Source organism: Mus pahari, chromosome 11, assembly GCF_900095145.1.
Source record: "Mus pahari chromosome 11, PAHARI_EIJ_v1.1, whole genome shotgun sequence".
NCBI classification, from domain to species: domain Eukaryota; kingdom Metazoa; phylum Chordata; class Mammalia; order Rodentia; family Muridae; genus Mus; species Mus pahari.
The window spans coordinates 34421688-34435944 of NC_034600.1; the positions used below are offsets into that span (position 1 = coordinate 34421688).

General features: G+C 38.4%; 1 protein-coding gene across 2 annotated transcripts in view; it reads right to left on the reverse strand.

Moving 5' to 3' along the window:
- Positions 1 to 1419: 1419 nt before the first annotated feature.
- Srek1 (splicing regulatory glutamic acid and lysine rich protein 1) overlaps positions 1420 to 14257 on the reverse strand; it is a 32696-nt gene continuing 19858 nt past the window's right edge. For both annotated transcript variants that reach the window (XM_021208466.1, XM_029543919.1), the window contains 5 exons: positions 12309 to 12428; positions 11690 to 11998; positions 7960 to 8055; positions 4408 to 4552; positions 1420 to 3544 (listed from right to left, as the gene is read on the reverse strand). In XM_021208466.1, coding sequence (XP_021064125.1) covers positions 3392 to 3544; positions 4408 to 4552; positions 7960 to 8055; positions 11690 to 11998; positions 12309 to 12428 — 823 coding nt within the window. In that variant the 3' untranslated portion in view covers positions 1420 to 3391. The remainder of the gene's footprint in view (positions 3545 to 4407; positions 4553 to 7959; positions 8056 to 11689; positions 11999 to 12308; positions 12429 to 14257) is intronic.

Below are 14257 nucleotides of genomic sequence, written 5' to 3' on the forward strand. Positions count from 1 at the left end.
AAACCTAAGCTAACTATGGACCAGAAGCCGTAAGTGGCTTTACAGTGTTTAATGAATCACTCACTGCCCAGGTGAATGCATTTACAATACAATCAAAGACAAGGACTTGAAAGGCTGACCTACAAATTAAGTAGGAAATGATTTTTATTTTACAAGATTATTTTGTTATATTTTTATTAGATTCCTGCTTCCAGAAATAGGAATAAAGCCCTTTGAAGAACATTACAAATGGGAATTTGAAAATAACAAGTGTCTATTAGCAAATAAACATGGGGAAACATAAACACCGAGTGTACAGTCACTGTATTTCTGTAGCATGGTCAACTTTATAGCTTGCTCAATCCAGTTCTCTTTTCCAGGGCTCAGAGATGCCCCATGACTCAATGCGTCCCTCCAAAAAGACTGACTCTAGCTGCTGACCCAACTAACACGAGACCAAACTAGATTCTACCTGTGAGGCACTGCAACCTGGGAATATTGTAAAGCCTAACAGTGAGCTTCATAATCCTTAAACTCAAATAATTTCACAGGTTAAGATGGGTCTAGAGAAAAGGTTGAATCTTTCCTCAATTTTAAAATGAAAGCACAAAGACAGAAGGATGACAATATTAGTATCTTAAAATTATTTTTTGACCAAAAAAAAACCATCTTGATTATAAAAATTGATTTTTTATTTGTAATTGAGTATATCAAAGTTTAAGCCTCTAACATAAAGATAAATACATAAGAGACACTGAATGTATTTAAAAAAAGAATTCTAACCATGGAGAAGATTACAGGCTGAATAGTGTATTTTAGTCCCTAGCTAGTTAACTAGAGTAAGATGGAAACAGCAACTTATTTAAAAACCTGCTTCGGTCCTTAACTGTAAAGCCACCAGGTTAGTGCTTACATCAGCTTAGTGTGCATACAGAAGCTACCCACAGCATCAGACTGTCTAGAAAGAAAGAGAAAGAGACAACCACACTGGCTGTCAGTAGGAGACAGTTATGGTTCCCCCCACCCCTTCCTGACAGCATCTATCTTAGGTGAAAAACAGTATTAAAAAACAGTAAAGCAATAAAATTAAAAAACAAAGACCAGGAGTGCCTGCCTCCCCAAGTGCCTCACTCCCATACAACTGCCAGACCCAATCCCACAGCCTGACTTCATTTTCTCTTGTATCCCCACTCATTCTGAGTTACAAAACCATTTTCTACACTAATAATTATTTGAGCAAAATAAATGCCTGAATGAAATGTAATTAGTGATAGGAATTAAGTGTTAATCTCTACCATGAAAACATTTTAACAGTCTTCCAGAAAGGAAATGCCCTAACTTTAAAGGGCTGCTCTAGAAACACTGTAAAAGTTTGCTCAGGCCACGTACACACCCTCCACACGGCACACCAAACCAGAGCGGAATAGAAACTGAAGACTCTTTCCGCTAAAATACTCAACTTTATTAGAGAAATGGTACTAAAAAATAACAAGGATTCCAACATTTGCTCTAGTCTACTTTACATTTCATAAATAAAGACAGCGGTTGAAGTGAGACAGTCCTTCACAATCTCTCCACAGGTGTCCAAATATTTCTGTATCAGAATAAGCTGTTTATTAGCCAACCGTATGTGGCTAAATGATTAAAATGGCCATCTATACTTTACATAGTAAAGCATTTTCCAAAGTTTAATGTACACAGTGACAAAAAAGAAAACACACACACACACACACACACACACACACACACACACACACACACACACACTCTAAACACCTGAAGATGATTAAGCAGCTTCATAATCGAACCAGGCTTTGTGATTTGCAGAAAGGGCCTTTCTAGTCTTCTGATTAATGTGAAAAAAGACTCAAGCTGAAACCAAGGAACTGAAGTGCTACTTGGCTTCTTAAATCCGTGAACGTAACTTTTCATGAGGTAAGGCAACTGAGTAATTTGATTGTAATAGGTTCTGCTAAAATAATCACACTTGATTTTCAAATAACCTTGGCAAATTAAAAGTGGGGTTTTGTTTGTTTTGGTAATGTAACAATAGTGAAGAGTGCATTAACTAGGATGTAAAGTTTTGGAGAAAACATTAACACAGATCTTGTTTTACTACTTGCCTACCTTCTGCAGAAAGTTGAACCTAAGATTGATGGATGACCTTGTCTCTTAAACTCCAGTAAGCCTACCATTAAACACAAATTTACCTCTCTATATGCTCCTAGTCCTTCCTTGTAGTATAATTTCTGCATTATTGGGAGAAAATAACTGCAAAGCATATTAAGGCCATCCAATGAAGTCAACTCATACGTTTCCTCTGATCATGTAAGAGTGTGTCTCCTGTTTAATGATCACAGTATAAAACTGGTGGTCCCCAAACTACATTGTTGTTTGAACCTCCACATAGCTTGTAAACAGGTCTTCCTTTTCTTATCTGAATGAAGGAAGTGCTTCTGACACAGCACTTGAACACTTCCCAATGGGTGAATAGAATACAGCCATCTAGATTCCATATGAAGTGAGAATGACTAGCACATACAAATCCTAGGAACAGTATTCCACACATTGTAGAAGGCACTAAAGCTTTAGCTTGTGCTCCAATAGCCCGTTTGTGAAAACTCAGTTTCCGTTTCCTAAGGGCCTCTCAGCCACCTACAGCTGACAAGACACACTGCAATATTATTCATGAGCTTGGAAATGTTAAGGAAGGTTAAGAAGAAATGCTCATTCATGGCAGACCCAATGATTCTAAACACGGAATACGTTATTAGTATTCAACACAGCTGCTCCTCTTCTGAAGAACAGTAGCATGCATTGTCAGTTGGTTTTTAATCACTTATTTAAGCAATGTTAATCTGTAAAACTGTTTTAAAGAAAAACTCATGTCCAAAACAGTGAGCAAAAGAAAACCCAATGGTGAGGATTTACCACAATCACTGTAATCCCTGTGAAGTAAATGTTAAAACTTCTTACATAATTTGCACTTTACAAGAGTGTATGTATATTTGCACAAATTTCAAGCACATCATCAAACTGTATATATTGAAATTTTTTTTTAAAAAAGTAAAACAATACAAAAATTCAGTAACTAGCATTATTTTTCATGAGCCTCCAGTGCTCATCTCCTGGACAGTCCCACTCTGGAGCTCTGCTATTCTGGCAAACACTGATGCACCCACCACATGACAAGCGTGGCAGCCACCATGGAAATGCAGACTTCAGAAGATGATCAGTTTGGGTAACATCTGGTACTTCATGATGTCCATGCTCAGTAACAAGATGTCCACAATGTCACCTCATAGCTGGAAAAGCTTTAGTTACCATATATGGATTTCTTTCTCCATTTACACCTTGTTTTGAATTGAAAGCTTTGGGTTTGATCCCACCGAGGTGGAGAGAGTGGGCAGGCCTACACAGCTTCAGCCTTGCTGCACAGGCTCTCTTCATTTGGTTGGCAATTCCCATTGTGCTGTACGTTACCTTCCTCCTCAGTCCTTGGAGAGCCCTTCTCATCTGCATCTTTGCTCACAGCTGGATCTGCCTCTTTACTGTGTTCCTTCTCCTGCAAAAAGCACCAAGTGTATGCTTACTATCATGCACAATTATCATCTATAATTGTGCCTAAATGACATGTCTTTTGTGAATAAAGTGCATTGTTTTTTTTCATTAAAAAAAATGCAAGCACATGCATCAACATGTCCTTTGTATGCTATTCCCCACAAAAGATGGGTAACAAAATCAGAATACAACAGGTAAACAGAAATTCTAGCTCTTCAAAATCAGCCTTGTAAAACAAAACAAAACAAATAGCTCTCCAATACACTACAAGAAATAAATGTGAACATGTAGAAAAAGTCACTCTTCCTCCTTGAAAAGCAGTTCAAATTCTGCCCTTAGGCTAAGGAAGGATCAGAGGAGAACAATGAATGCCTAAGATGTAATTCACGCTCAATAAATATTGCTGATGTCACTGATGGTGATGACAAACCCTGTCAGTATCATTTTCAAATAGAATTATACATGACAAGATAGCAAAGAGTAAGCTGTCATAATTCACAAGTACTTACAATTTCCAAGAAAAAGTTTATTAGGGAGCTTAGTTTTCAATTCTGTATTAGGAAATTTGTGTTTCAATTATATATTACACATCAAACCTAATTTTAGCTATACATTACAAAACCAATGACAACAAGGTCCCATCAATTTTGTTCAAATGTACACCGAGAATATCAAATACACTTGTTACCCAGAGGTTTTCTAAAGTTTCCTCCTTGTATGTTATTTACTGATTCTCTAAAATAAGGAACGGAGCTGCTTCAATCTCTTCAAAAGGCAGTATGAGTGGGCAGCGGTATGCACACTGCTGCCCCGGGAGGCTGGCAGCACTTACTTCTCTCTGCTGCAGGCTCTGGCTGAGCGACTCACCTTAACTGGTGTGGTAGTCTTCTCCACTTTCTCCTTCCCATCTCGGTCACCAGAACTCTTTTTTGTGGAGGTGGAACGCTCTCTTTCTCTCCTGTCACTGATGTGGTCCCGTTCTTTTTCTCTCTTTTTATCTTTCTTATTTCGGCTATATTGAAAATGCAAGAGTCATCTTTAAGAATTTGAAGACCTAGCTGGGCATGGTGGCGCACGCCTTTAATCCCAGCACTTGGGGGGCAGAGGCAGGCAGATTTCTGAGTTTGAGGCCAGCCTGGTCTACAAAGTGAGTTCCAGGACAGCCAGGGCTATACAGAGAAACCCTGTCTCGAAAAACCAAAAAAAAAAAAAAAAAAAAAAAGATTTTGAAGCCCTACTCTCTATACTCTTGACAGGAATCTTTATCTAACACAGGCAAACAACGCAGTGTAAGTAAGCATGCTAGTAACAAAGCCAGGCCCTCCAACCTGACCTACCCCACCACTCACTTCACTCAAGTGATTTCAGCAGTAGCCACCACATGTCCCTTTACGACACAACTTTGTACCGTCAATTTACTACGTTGTAAATGCTCAAGATATACTTATACACTGAGATAAGGATGGATAAGATTAAAAACCTACTACAGCCAGCCTAAACTATATATAACATCTGCTCACACACAGATTTGCCCACCATCTACCAATGGTGTGCAGGAAAAGGCTGCCCTAGACCCAGACACTGTTTTCTAGCAATGGAAACTCTCCCACTGAATCCCTAACCCTACAGACTGTGCTGTTTTCATAATTCTCTGAATATACCATGTACTAGTGGAGAATGTTTTCATAGGCTAATGTGTGAACATTCAAGAGGGAATAAAAAGAGACCAGTAAAATGGCTTAGCTGACATCAAGCATAATGACCTGAGTTTGATCTCTGGGACTTACATGATTTTTAACAGAGAAGAAAAAAGTAAAAAGAAAAAAAAAAAAAAGAGAGAGAGAGACTCAGAAGCAGGAGAATAGCTATAGAGAATGTTAGAGCTTCAAGTAACTTACTACGCCCCTGCCCACTTCACCTGTTAGAAACAGGAACCAACAATTCAAAGCCAAACCTAAAACGCACGAAATGCACTACTGAAAATAAAAAAAAATTAATAAAAAAAAAAAAAAAATCACAAATCCCTAAGATTATGGGGGTGGGGGAAATTATGTGTATCATTTGAAAAACAACCGTGTGTGATCTGGCCAAGATGGAAATATGAACAGTTCCCTATTATGAGTAGTTTAAAAGTAGACCCAAAATTAATGGAAATAATGAGGACAACTATGAAGTAGATCCACAACAAATGAAAATCTATTGCAACAAAGGTATTATTTCAGGTCACTGGGGAAAATGGTATTTTATAGGAAGTTTGGGGACAACCATCTAACCCTTTGGCTGGCAAGATGATTAAACAAGACACACATGCCATTCTAAAGAACAGAAACAAACCAATTGGCTTAGAGATCCAACTAACTTTGAAATGAAATGACTATATACTAGAAGTAAATATGGGTGAATTCTAGGTTAAAAGAAATTTCTAGCCACGCCTATAACTATAAATATATAAAACAAAAAAATTATAAATTTGTTGCAAGAAACTTTACAAGGCAAAGAAAAACAAACACGAAACCAAAAAGCCCTCAAGGGCCTCAAACAAAGCACCATCATGTCTGCTGTATGTATCTATAGATGGCTTTAAAACCACAAGAATGACAGCAAGGAGCATCATAAATAATAAAATACAAGAGCCAGAGGGGTGGCTAAGCATGTAGAAGACTCAAGTTCAGCCCTCAGCACCTACATCAGACATGTCACAACTGCCTGCAACTCCCCTGCCCACTTCTGGCCTCTGCAGGCATTGTGCTCACACACAAACATATAATTACAAATAAAACAACAATAACATTTTTAAGAAAATACAATCATTTTTACTAAAGGTAACAAAAACAAGCCACTAATTCATACACTAACTAGCATAGCCCAGCAATGAAAGAATGTACAGAAGGAACACTGTATTCAAGACGGAATGCTGTAAAGAATGTCAGCTAAGACGATACACAGACTCAATGCAATCCTACAAACACCATCAACATAAGCAGCAGATACACACACAAAAAAACATATCCTAAAACACTTATGATGCCTTCAAGGCTCTTCATATAGCCAAAAAATTTTTTTAGAAGAACAAAGCTGAGGCTGAAGAGATGGCACAGCTCTTAAGAGCACTCAATGCACTTTTAGAAAAACATCCAGTTCTAAGGAATCTGACATCTTACCTCCTCGGGCTCCTGTATATACACGTTGTAAACATATACACTCAGACACACACACACACAAAGTAAACAAATATATAAATATTTTTAAAAGCAAAAGAAAACACATGGTTAAGTGACTCATAATGTCTGATTTCACAATGACTACAAAACTACAATACCTGGAAACACAGTACTTGCCCCAGGACAAGCATGCAGGCCTGTGGAATAGCCTAGAATAAAATCTTGCATACCAGGTCAGATGATTTAAGATAGGTGCCAAGATCATCATTCAGTGATAAATTGATAAAGTGATAAAGTTTTCAACAGTGGTGCTAAGAAAACTTAAAATCCACATGCTAAAGAGTGAATCTGGAATCCTACCTCTAAGTGTATACAAAAATTACCTCAAAATACATCAAAGGGTTGACTAAATGGCTCTGAGTAACAGCATACTGTGTGACCTGAACCAAAAGTTCCATTTCTGGAACCCACATAAAATTAGGAGAGAACTAATTTGAAAAAGACAGCCTTTAGCCTCCACACCCACGCTGGGGCACATACATGCCCTTCCATGCACATCCACACACTCATACACAATAATAATAAATTAAATTTAAAAAACAAAAACAGATGAACAGACGTAGTACTAGTTCATCACCACAAGTTCAAGGGTTGTCTGGTCTTCCAGTGTGTAAACACCAATGAGACCGGGCATAGTCACTGATCACACAAATACACAAGAGTATGCTAGCCTTTGTGAAAAAAAAGAAAAAGAAAAAGAGAAGGAAAATACCTATTTGCCTAATTATGTAAAAAGGAACAGACAAAAGCTAAAATAAACAGTGCATGGGAAGAAGGCAAAAGGAAAACAGCACTGTCACAGATCCAACGTCCCAGCCAGCAGCATCAAAAGGAACGGAGAGATTCCCTCATCACTGCGGACACATTTCTTATAGTGAAGAATGGCAAAAGGTATGACACCTATCTATTCCCATGCCACTTTTTAATCTAAAGAATCAATTACACACTTCCGTTTGTAACTATACAAACCTGGGGCGGCAGGAGGGGGGCGGGGGCAGAGAGATTTGCAACGGTCAGTTCCTATATGGACCGACGGGATGAGCACATGTGTGGGAAGGTGATGGTTTTAAAAACTAATCTGTATTCTGAAGAATACAAATATATTTGCCATTCAAGAACCAAAACTTTAAAAGTGGCTGAAGAAGAGACTCCTTCTATGTCCTGCTCTCTCCCTGTCTCACCAGATGCAGCCACCTACCCCCTGGGAGATGGAGACCGAGACGTCTTTCTTTTTACAGTCTTTGATGTTCTTGGCGATCTGGAAGAACTCCTGCTCCTCCTCCTCCGCCTTTCCCTAAAAGACAAAACAAATCACTTTCTAAAATCAGCAACCGAGATTAAGGACAGTTCAAACTAGAAAGTTTGATCCTTTTTTCTCGAATGGTATTTAAGCTCCTTAGCTCTGAGACTGCAGGCTTGCCCCACCAGCCTGGCTCACTGCTATTTCCATTGGGAGAGGGATAAAGGGATCCTGGAGGTCAGACCCAGGCCCTCCCACATGGCAGACAGCAGTGCCTGAGCCACTCCCTTACGGGCCCATTAAACTCTTTTGAAAAGCATGGTTTATTACCTGATTTTAGTGCAGATCATATTATGAACCATACATTTATCGTTGACAAAACCATCATCTAAAATTTCAGGAGAAAATAGAGGACAACCTCCTTTTCATTAAATTCTTTTTAATTCTTCAAGTTAGTATAGAAAGTGATGGGTTTCACTAGAACAATTTTTCAAATGGAAAAAATATCAAGGATGGTCCAGACTCAAGTATCTTCTCTCTTAGTAACTAAAATCTTTCCCATCACTGTGCTTCTGGCTCCTCTTGCATCACTGCAAAGATTTTCTAACAAAGTAACAAAGTCTGGAAAAACTGTAAGATAAGTTATCTTGCTAAGGATTAGATGTATCAGAATAATCAAAAAGCATTTAAGTAACTTATTGAGAAACTGCTCTCCCCTCTAGATTACTATCATTACCATTGTTCCGGTCATTTAAAATTAATGCGTAAATTTATACAAGTAGTTAAAATCTGGAATTTAGATAAGGAAATAATAAGCAAAAAGAAAAAAATTTAACATTAACAGATAATACATATTCTAAACTACATCATATTTAAGAGTGACTAACTTAGAATCAATGAACTTGGCCACATCCACAACTCAAGGGATGAGGTTTGAAGACATATTTATCAAGTATAGCAAATAATTTTATACAAGGAATTCTGATAAGGGATGGAGGCGACTGCTCAGTGGATAAAGTACATACTGCCCAAACACCCATGTAAAAGGCCAGGCAGAGTGTCACATACCTGTAGGCCTGTACCAGGAGGCAGAAACAGGAAGAGCTGGGAGACTTGCTAGCCAGCCTGGGCAGTCAATGATTTCAAGTTCACTGAGACCTTGTCTCAGAACACTCAGGTGGAGAGTGACAGAGGAAGACAGAGACTGACCTCTAATCATAATGCATACAAACATAAATGCACACACTGCACATACATTGCACACACACAAGAGGAGCAGCAGCTCTCAGAATCACTGACCACACAACCAAAATATCAATCTTCTGAAATTCAAGTTCTCCTTACTATTGCTTTTCCTTTTCTTCCATAAAACAAAGAAAAGCCAAAGCCAGTAACTTCAGACTTCCTGGATTGTAGTGAGGCCAGAGGATAACACCACCAACATGTCAGGAGCAGTGCCTGGCACATAGCAAGCAGGCACTCAATTGATAAAGATTGTTTTTTTTTTTTTGTGGGGAGCAGAAACAGAACACTGGAGAAATCAACCCCTACCCACACATGGTAGAAAAGCACTGAGTTACATACACTCTCTGCCTTCCCTTCCCTTTCATAACTGTAGTTTTCAAGCATTCAACATTTTTTAAGTATCAAATCTTTCTTTGAAAAATACAGATTAGGAGACAATGCTGACAATAAAAGCATGAAGTAGATGTGTTTGAGCGGCTACTCAGAACATTGGAAAAGGAAAGACCTACTAGAGCATAACCAACCAGAGCTGCTGACAGAACTCTCAGACAACCAATGAGTACGCACAGTCACTCACTAACTCTTTCCAGCTCATTTGGTCTCTTGGTCCCAGAGTTTTAAGAATATCTTCAGGACTGAATTTGAACCCTTTAAGTCCCTTAAACATAAAAGGAGCCAGGCATTGTGGTGCACACCCTTAATCCAAGCATTTTGGAGAGTCACATGATCTTTCTGAGTTTGAGGCCAGCTAGGTCTATATATATTGAGAGCTACACAGACTGTCGAAAAAAGAGCGAGAGCAGGAGCAAGAGAGAGAGAGAAAGATAGCAAGCAAGCCAGCCAGCGAGCGAGCGAGCGAGCGAGCGAGAGCGAGAGCGAGAGCGAGAGCGAGAGAGAGAGAGAGAGAGAGAGAGAGAGAGAGAGAGAGAACACACTAGAGCAAGCTAGCAAACATGCAATGGAAGAAAGCCAACAAGCACTTCAGAGTCTCTGGAAAAGTAAGCGTATGTTTCTAATTAAAAAGGATTCAAATCATCTGGCGCTGGGAAGCAGAGGATCTGGATGGCACAGTAACGTGAAGGCACCCTCAACGTGACCAACAAGATCACTTGCCCCCATGGTGCAGTTACAGGTTAGGCCGGTACCCAGGGGAAAGGCTGTGTAAACCTACTTCAACGTCTCTGTGTTGCGCCTATTGTGACCGGTGTGATTGTTTTCAACTTCATGGTTCTGAGCCAGTTTTAAGTACCACAGTCTAACAGTCTCACAATCTCACTGGAAGGAGTATATAAGGTGAGAAATTCAAGTCAACTAAGAACTAAATTTGGCCTGTTATACCAGCACCCAATGAACACCACAATTAGCTTTTATTATCTTTTAATAGGCTAGTGTGAAAAATAAGCTGTAAAATAACATTTTTCAAACTAGGAAATATATTCATTTATCAACTTATATGCAATGAAAAACCAACTTTAAGATGTATTGAAACATTTATTTTAAAATGTTTTTAAAAGACTAGGCTTAACTTATCATCATAGAATCATCTGGAATAAGGGATAAAGGGTTCAAACAACCTTGAGGAAGATTCTCATTTTGTAGCTGTTACCATAGCAACATGCCGCCACCTGGTGGCAGTATATCTATTAGTAAGTGGAAAAAGTCCTAAGAGGAAAAGATGTAATGTTTAATACTAATAAAAGAGAATAATACTTAAACATCATACGTAAAGCATTTTGGAAGTTAAAGTTAGTTGACAGAAAGGAATCACACTATGACTTTGGAAATCATGTAACATGCTAAGATTTACCATACCACTCTAGAGAGACAACAAAGTCTCAAATCAAAGGTCAACTATCACACAAGAACTTTTACATAGGTGTTTTAAAAACATTCTCCCCATCATATGCCTTTCTCTAAGAAAAATAGTAAGTAAAAATTAACCAGATTTAAATATTGCATTATGAAAGACAACTAAGTGTGTCCAAATATTTCATCCAGAAGATGCAATGATGTAATAATCGTGTGTGTGCTGCAGAGAAGTTGACTTGGTAATTAAGGGTAAATGTGACCACCTACTATGTTTGCATAGAGCGTTTCCCCCTCAGTTAAAAATGCATCAGTCCCTCTTGGCTAAAGTTTAAGCAAGGTGCAGTGATAGCTCAGTCAGTAAAGCATTTGTCATGCAAGCATGAGGCCTTGAGCTCTGCTTCCAGAACCCATGTGGAAAAGCACAGCACATGATTAACAGAAACAGACTTGGTAGCATGCATCTTTACTGCCAGTACTGTGGAGGCAGAGACAAGTAGATCCCCAGGGCTGACTGGCCTAGCCTACTGTGTCTTGGCCAATGAAGCACATCCAATGTCACCCTATGACCTCCACACACCAGCACCCACAGGCATGTGCACCTACACGCACACACAGAAGTTATGTATCACCAAACCTGCTGGTACTACGAGATCGTCGCGATGCATTGTAACTTCTGGGTGGTGTTCTGGACTTCTTCTCCTTCTTCCGTTTTTCATCTGTCTCTTTGGAGCGGTCTTTTTCCCGTTCCTTGTCTTTATCTTGTTCCTTCTCCTTCTCTTTGTCTCGCTCCTTATCATGGTCCTTTTCCTTCTCGCGGTCTTTATCTTTGTTTTTACCCCGTTCCTTGTCTTTTTCACGATCCTTTTCCCTCTCTTTCTCCTTTTCCCTCTCTTTCTCCTTCGCTCTTTCCTTCACTTTTTCTCGGGTATCTTTTCTCTTGTCCCTTAAAAAGACAAACAAATAAATTTTTGGCTAAAATATTTCTCTCTCAAAAAGAAGAGGCCTTTCTTTCTACACAATTACCAATAAAAATCATCTGCAATGACTACAAATTAGAAATTTCTGTGTAACTCAGGTGTGGACCTGAGGTGTAGCAGGTTGAGCTGGACCACACTGGCCACATTTGCATCAGAGGCAATCAATATTAATCTTAGACGCTAAAGCAACAAGAAAGCCTTATTTCTAATAAACCTGAGCCACAATTTCACATGAGTGAAAAAATTTAAATTCTCTGTGACCACTCAAGAACTCACCGTGACCGCGACCGGCTCCTTGACTTCCGCCTCTCCCTAGACTTAGAGCGTTTCTTGTGTGGGCTCTTGGATCTACGTCTATCTTTCTGTCTTGAACGTGACCTATTATGGGATCTACTCCTAAAGAAAAATAAAGTGTAAAAAAAAAGAAAAAGAAAAAGAAAGTGTAAAGATATCACAACTTATTCTTAGAATTTCAATCCAAAAAAGCTAAGAATTCTTACATTCAAATACAATCATTTAGAAAAACTATCCTATTTATTAAGATCTTAAATGACCCTTTTATAATGTTTTCATTATAATAGCAAATTAAATTACTGGAAAGTTTACCAGCTATAGTATATTGTGTAGAACACAAAACAAAAATAATTCAACAGTTATTTTCTCTGTCAGGCACTGTACTGTCAGAGATAGCTTTCCTTCCATCAAAACATCACATGCCTCAAATCTGCAGGCTGTTCCGTTGGTCCAAGTTTTCACATCACAGACTGTCTCTAATTCCTGACTTCCTTGTAAGCTAGCTGTGACTCATCCTGAGGGGAGCAGGTGTATGCTTTAACAATTTCTATAAGTGGCCATGCACTGTTTGTTGCAACAAATATTAGGAAGAAAGTAATAAAGTTGTCAAAGAACATATTCATAAAAAATATTTTAATAGAATATATATGGAAGGATAGTACTGATGATAGTAGTAATAGTGTAACAAATGAAGCATGAGAAATCACATAGTCAAACATCAGATGTGATGTCTTGATCTTATAACTCTAATTATAATCAGCTAGTAAAAGAAATCTTTATTACTCTATTATCCCCCCAGAAAAACATAACTTGTTATTTCAATTCTGAGAAGGCCCCACTGAAAACTGGGTATATTTTAAGTGTTATTCTTTCATAATAAACATCCTAGGCATTATTTACTAAAATATAAAACAGAGTTGCCAATGTAGCTCAATGGAAGTCTGTAGAAGATGAAATGCCCTGGATGTGATTTCCAACGCTACAGCAAAACAAAAGGACAAATTTTCTTTAACGTGTAGCAGAACACATACATAGCGTAAATATGGAATTGGTGAGGTAGTGAGTCTGACAGTGTGGATCCAAAAGGCACCTCTGGCACAGTGGCTGTGAGCTGGCTATGTCCCTGGTCTGTACTAGAAGTTCATGTTCCTCTGCAGTCTGAATCCCATCTACACTTCCCAAGGTTATCATGAGGACTCAATCAGATAATGTTTGCAAGGTGCCTTATAGCCCCTAGCAAAGCAAATGTTTAAATTAGCATACAGGTAAACTTTCATCTTTCTTCCAAAGAGGCCAGGGCTATGTAAGTTTTTCACAGTATGCTTTATATACACAAAATCCACCGTCATGGTTGTGGTTTTGTTTTAATTACATTACTTATTCAGTGTGTGTATGTATGGGCAATGTGAGTGACAAAGCAACTTGTAGGGTGGGTCCTTCCTTCTTACATGTGGGTCCCAGGGATTGAATTCAGGTTCCAGGCTTGGTGGAAATAATCTTTATCTGCTGAGCTATCTCACCAGCCCCACCAATAGTCATGTTTTAATAAAATAAATTAGAACAAATTCTATAAAAAGGGATTTTTAAAAAAAATGAGGTGGGCTTTGAGGCCAGAAGCATCCCTAGACTACTCCCAATTGCTAATGAAATCTTACTAGAAAGTATGTTTTCACTTATCCAAAATTTGTTTATGTATAGCACTTTTTAAACTAAAAATTATTTTCAAATTAAATGACAAATAGCAACTTACCGTTACACTGCTTTAAAGCCCAATTGTATATCAACGGTTTCCATTCAAACACTATTTCATATAGTTCCTAATCTGATCTGTCAAGTTTATGTAACCTAAAATACAATAGTCATAGAAATGCCCTTTTTTCCCAACACTAACTCTGCAAATAAAACAAACAGCAAAATCTGGGCAAAGCAGA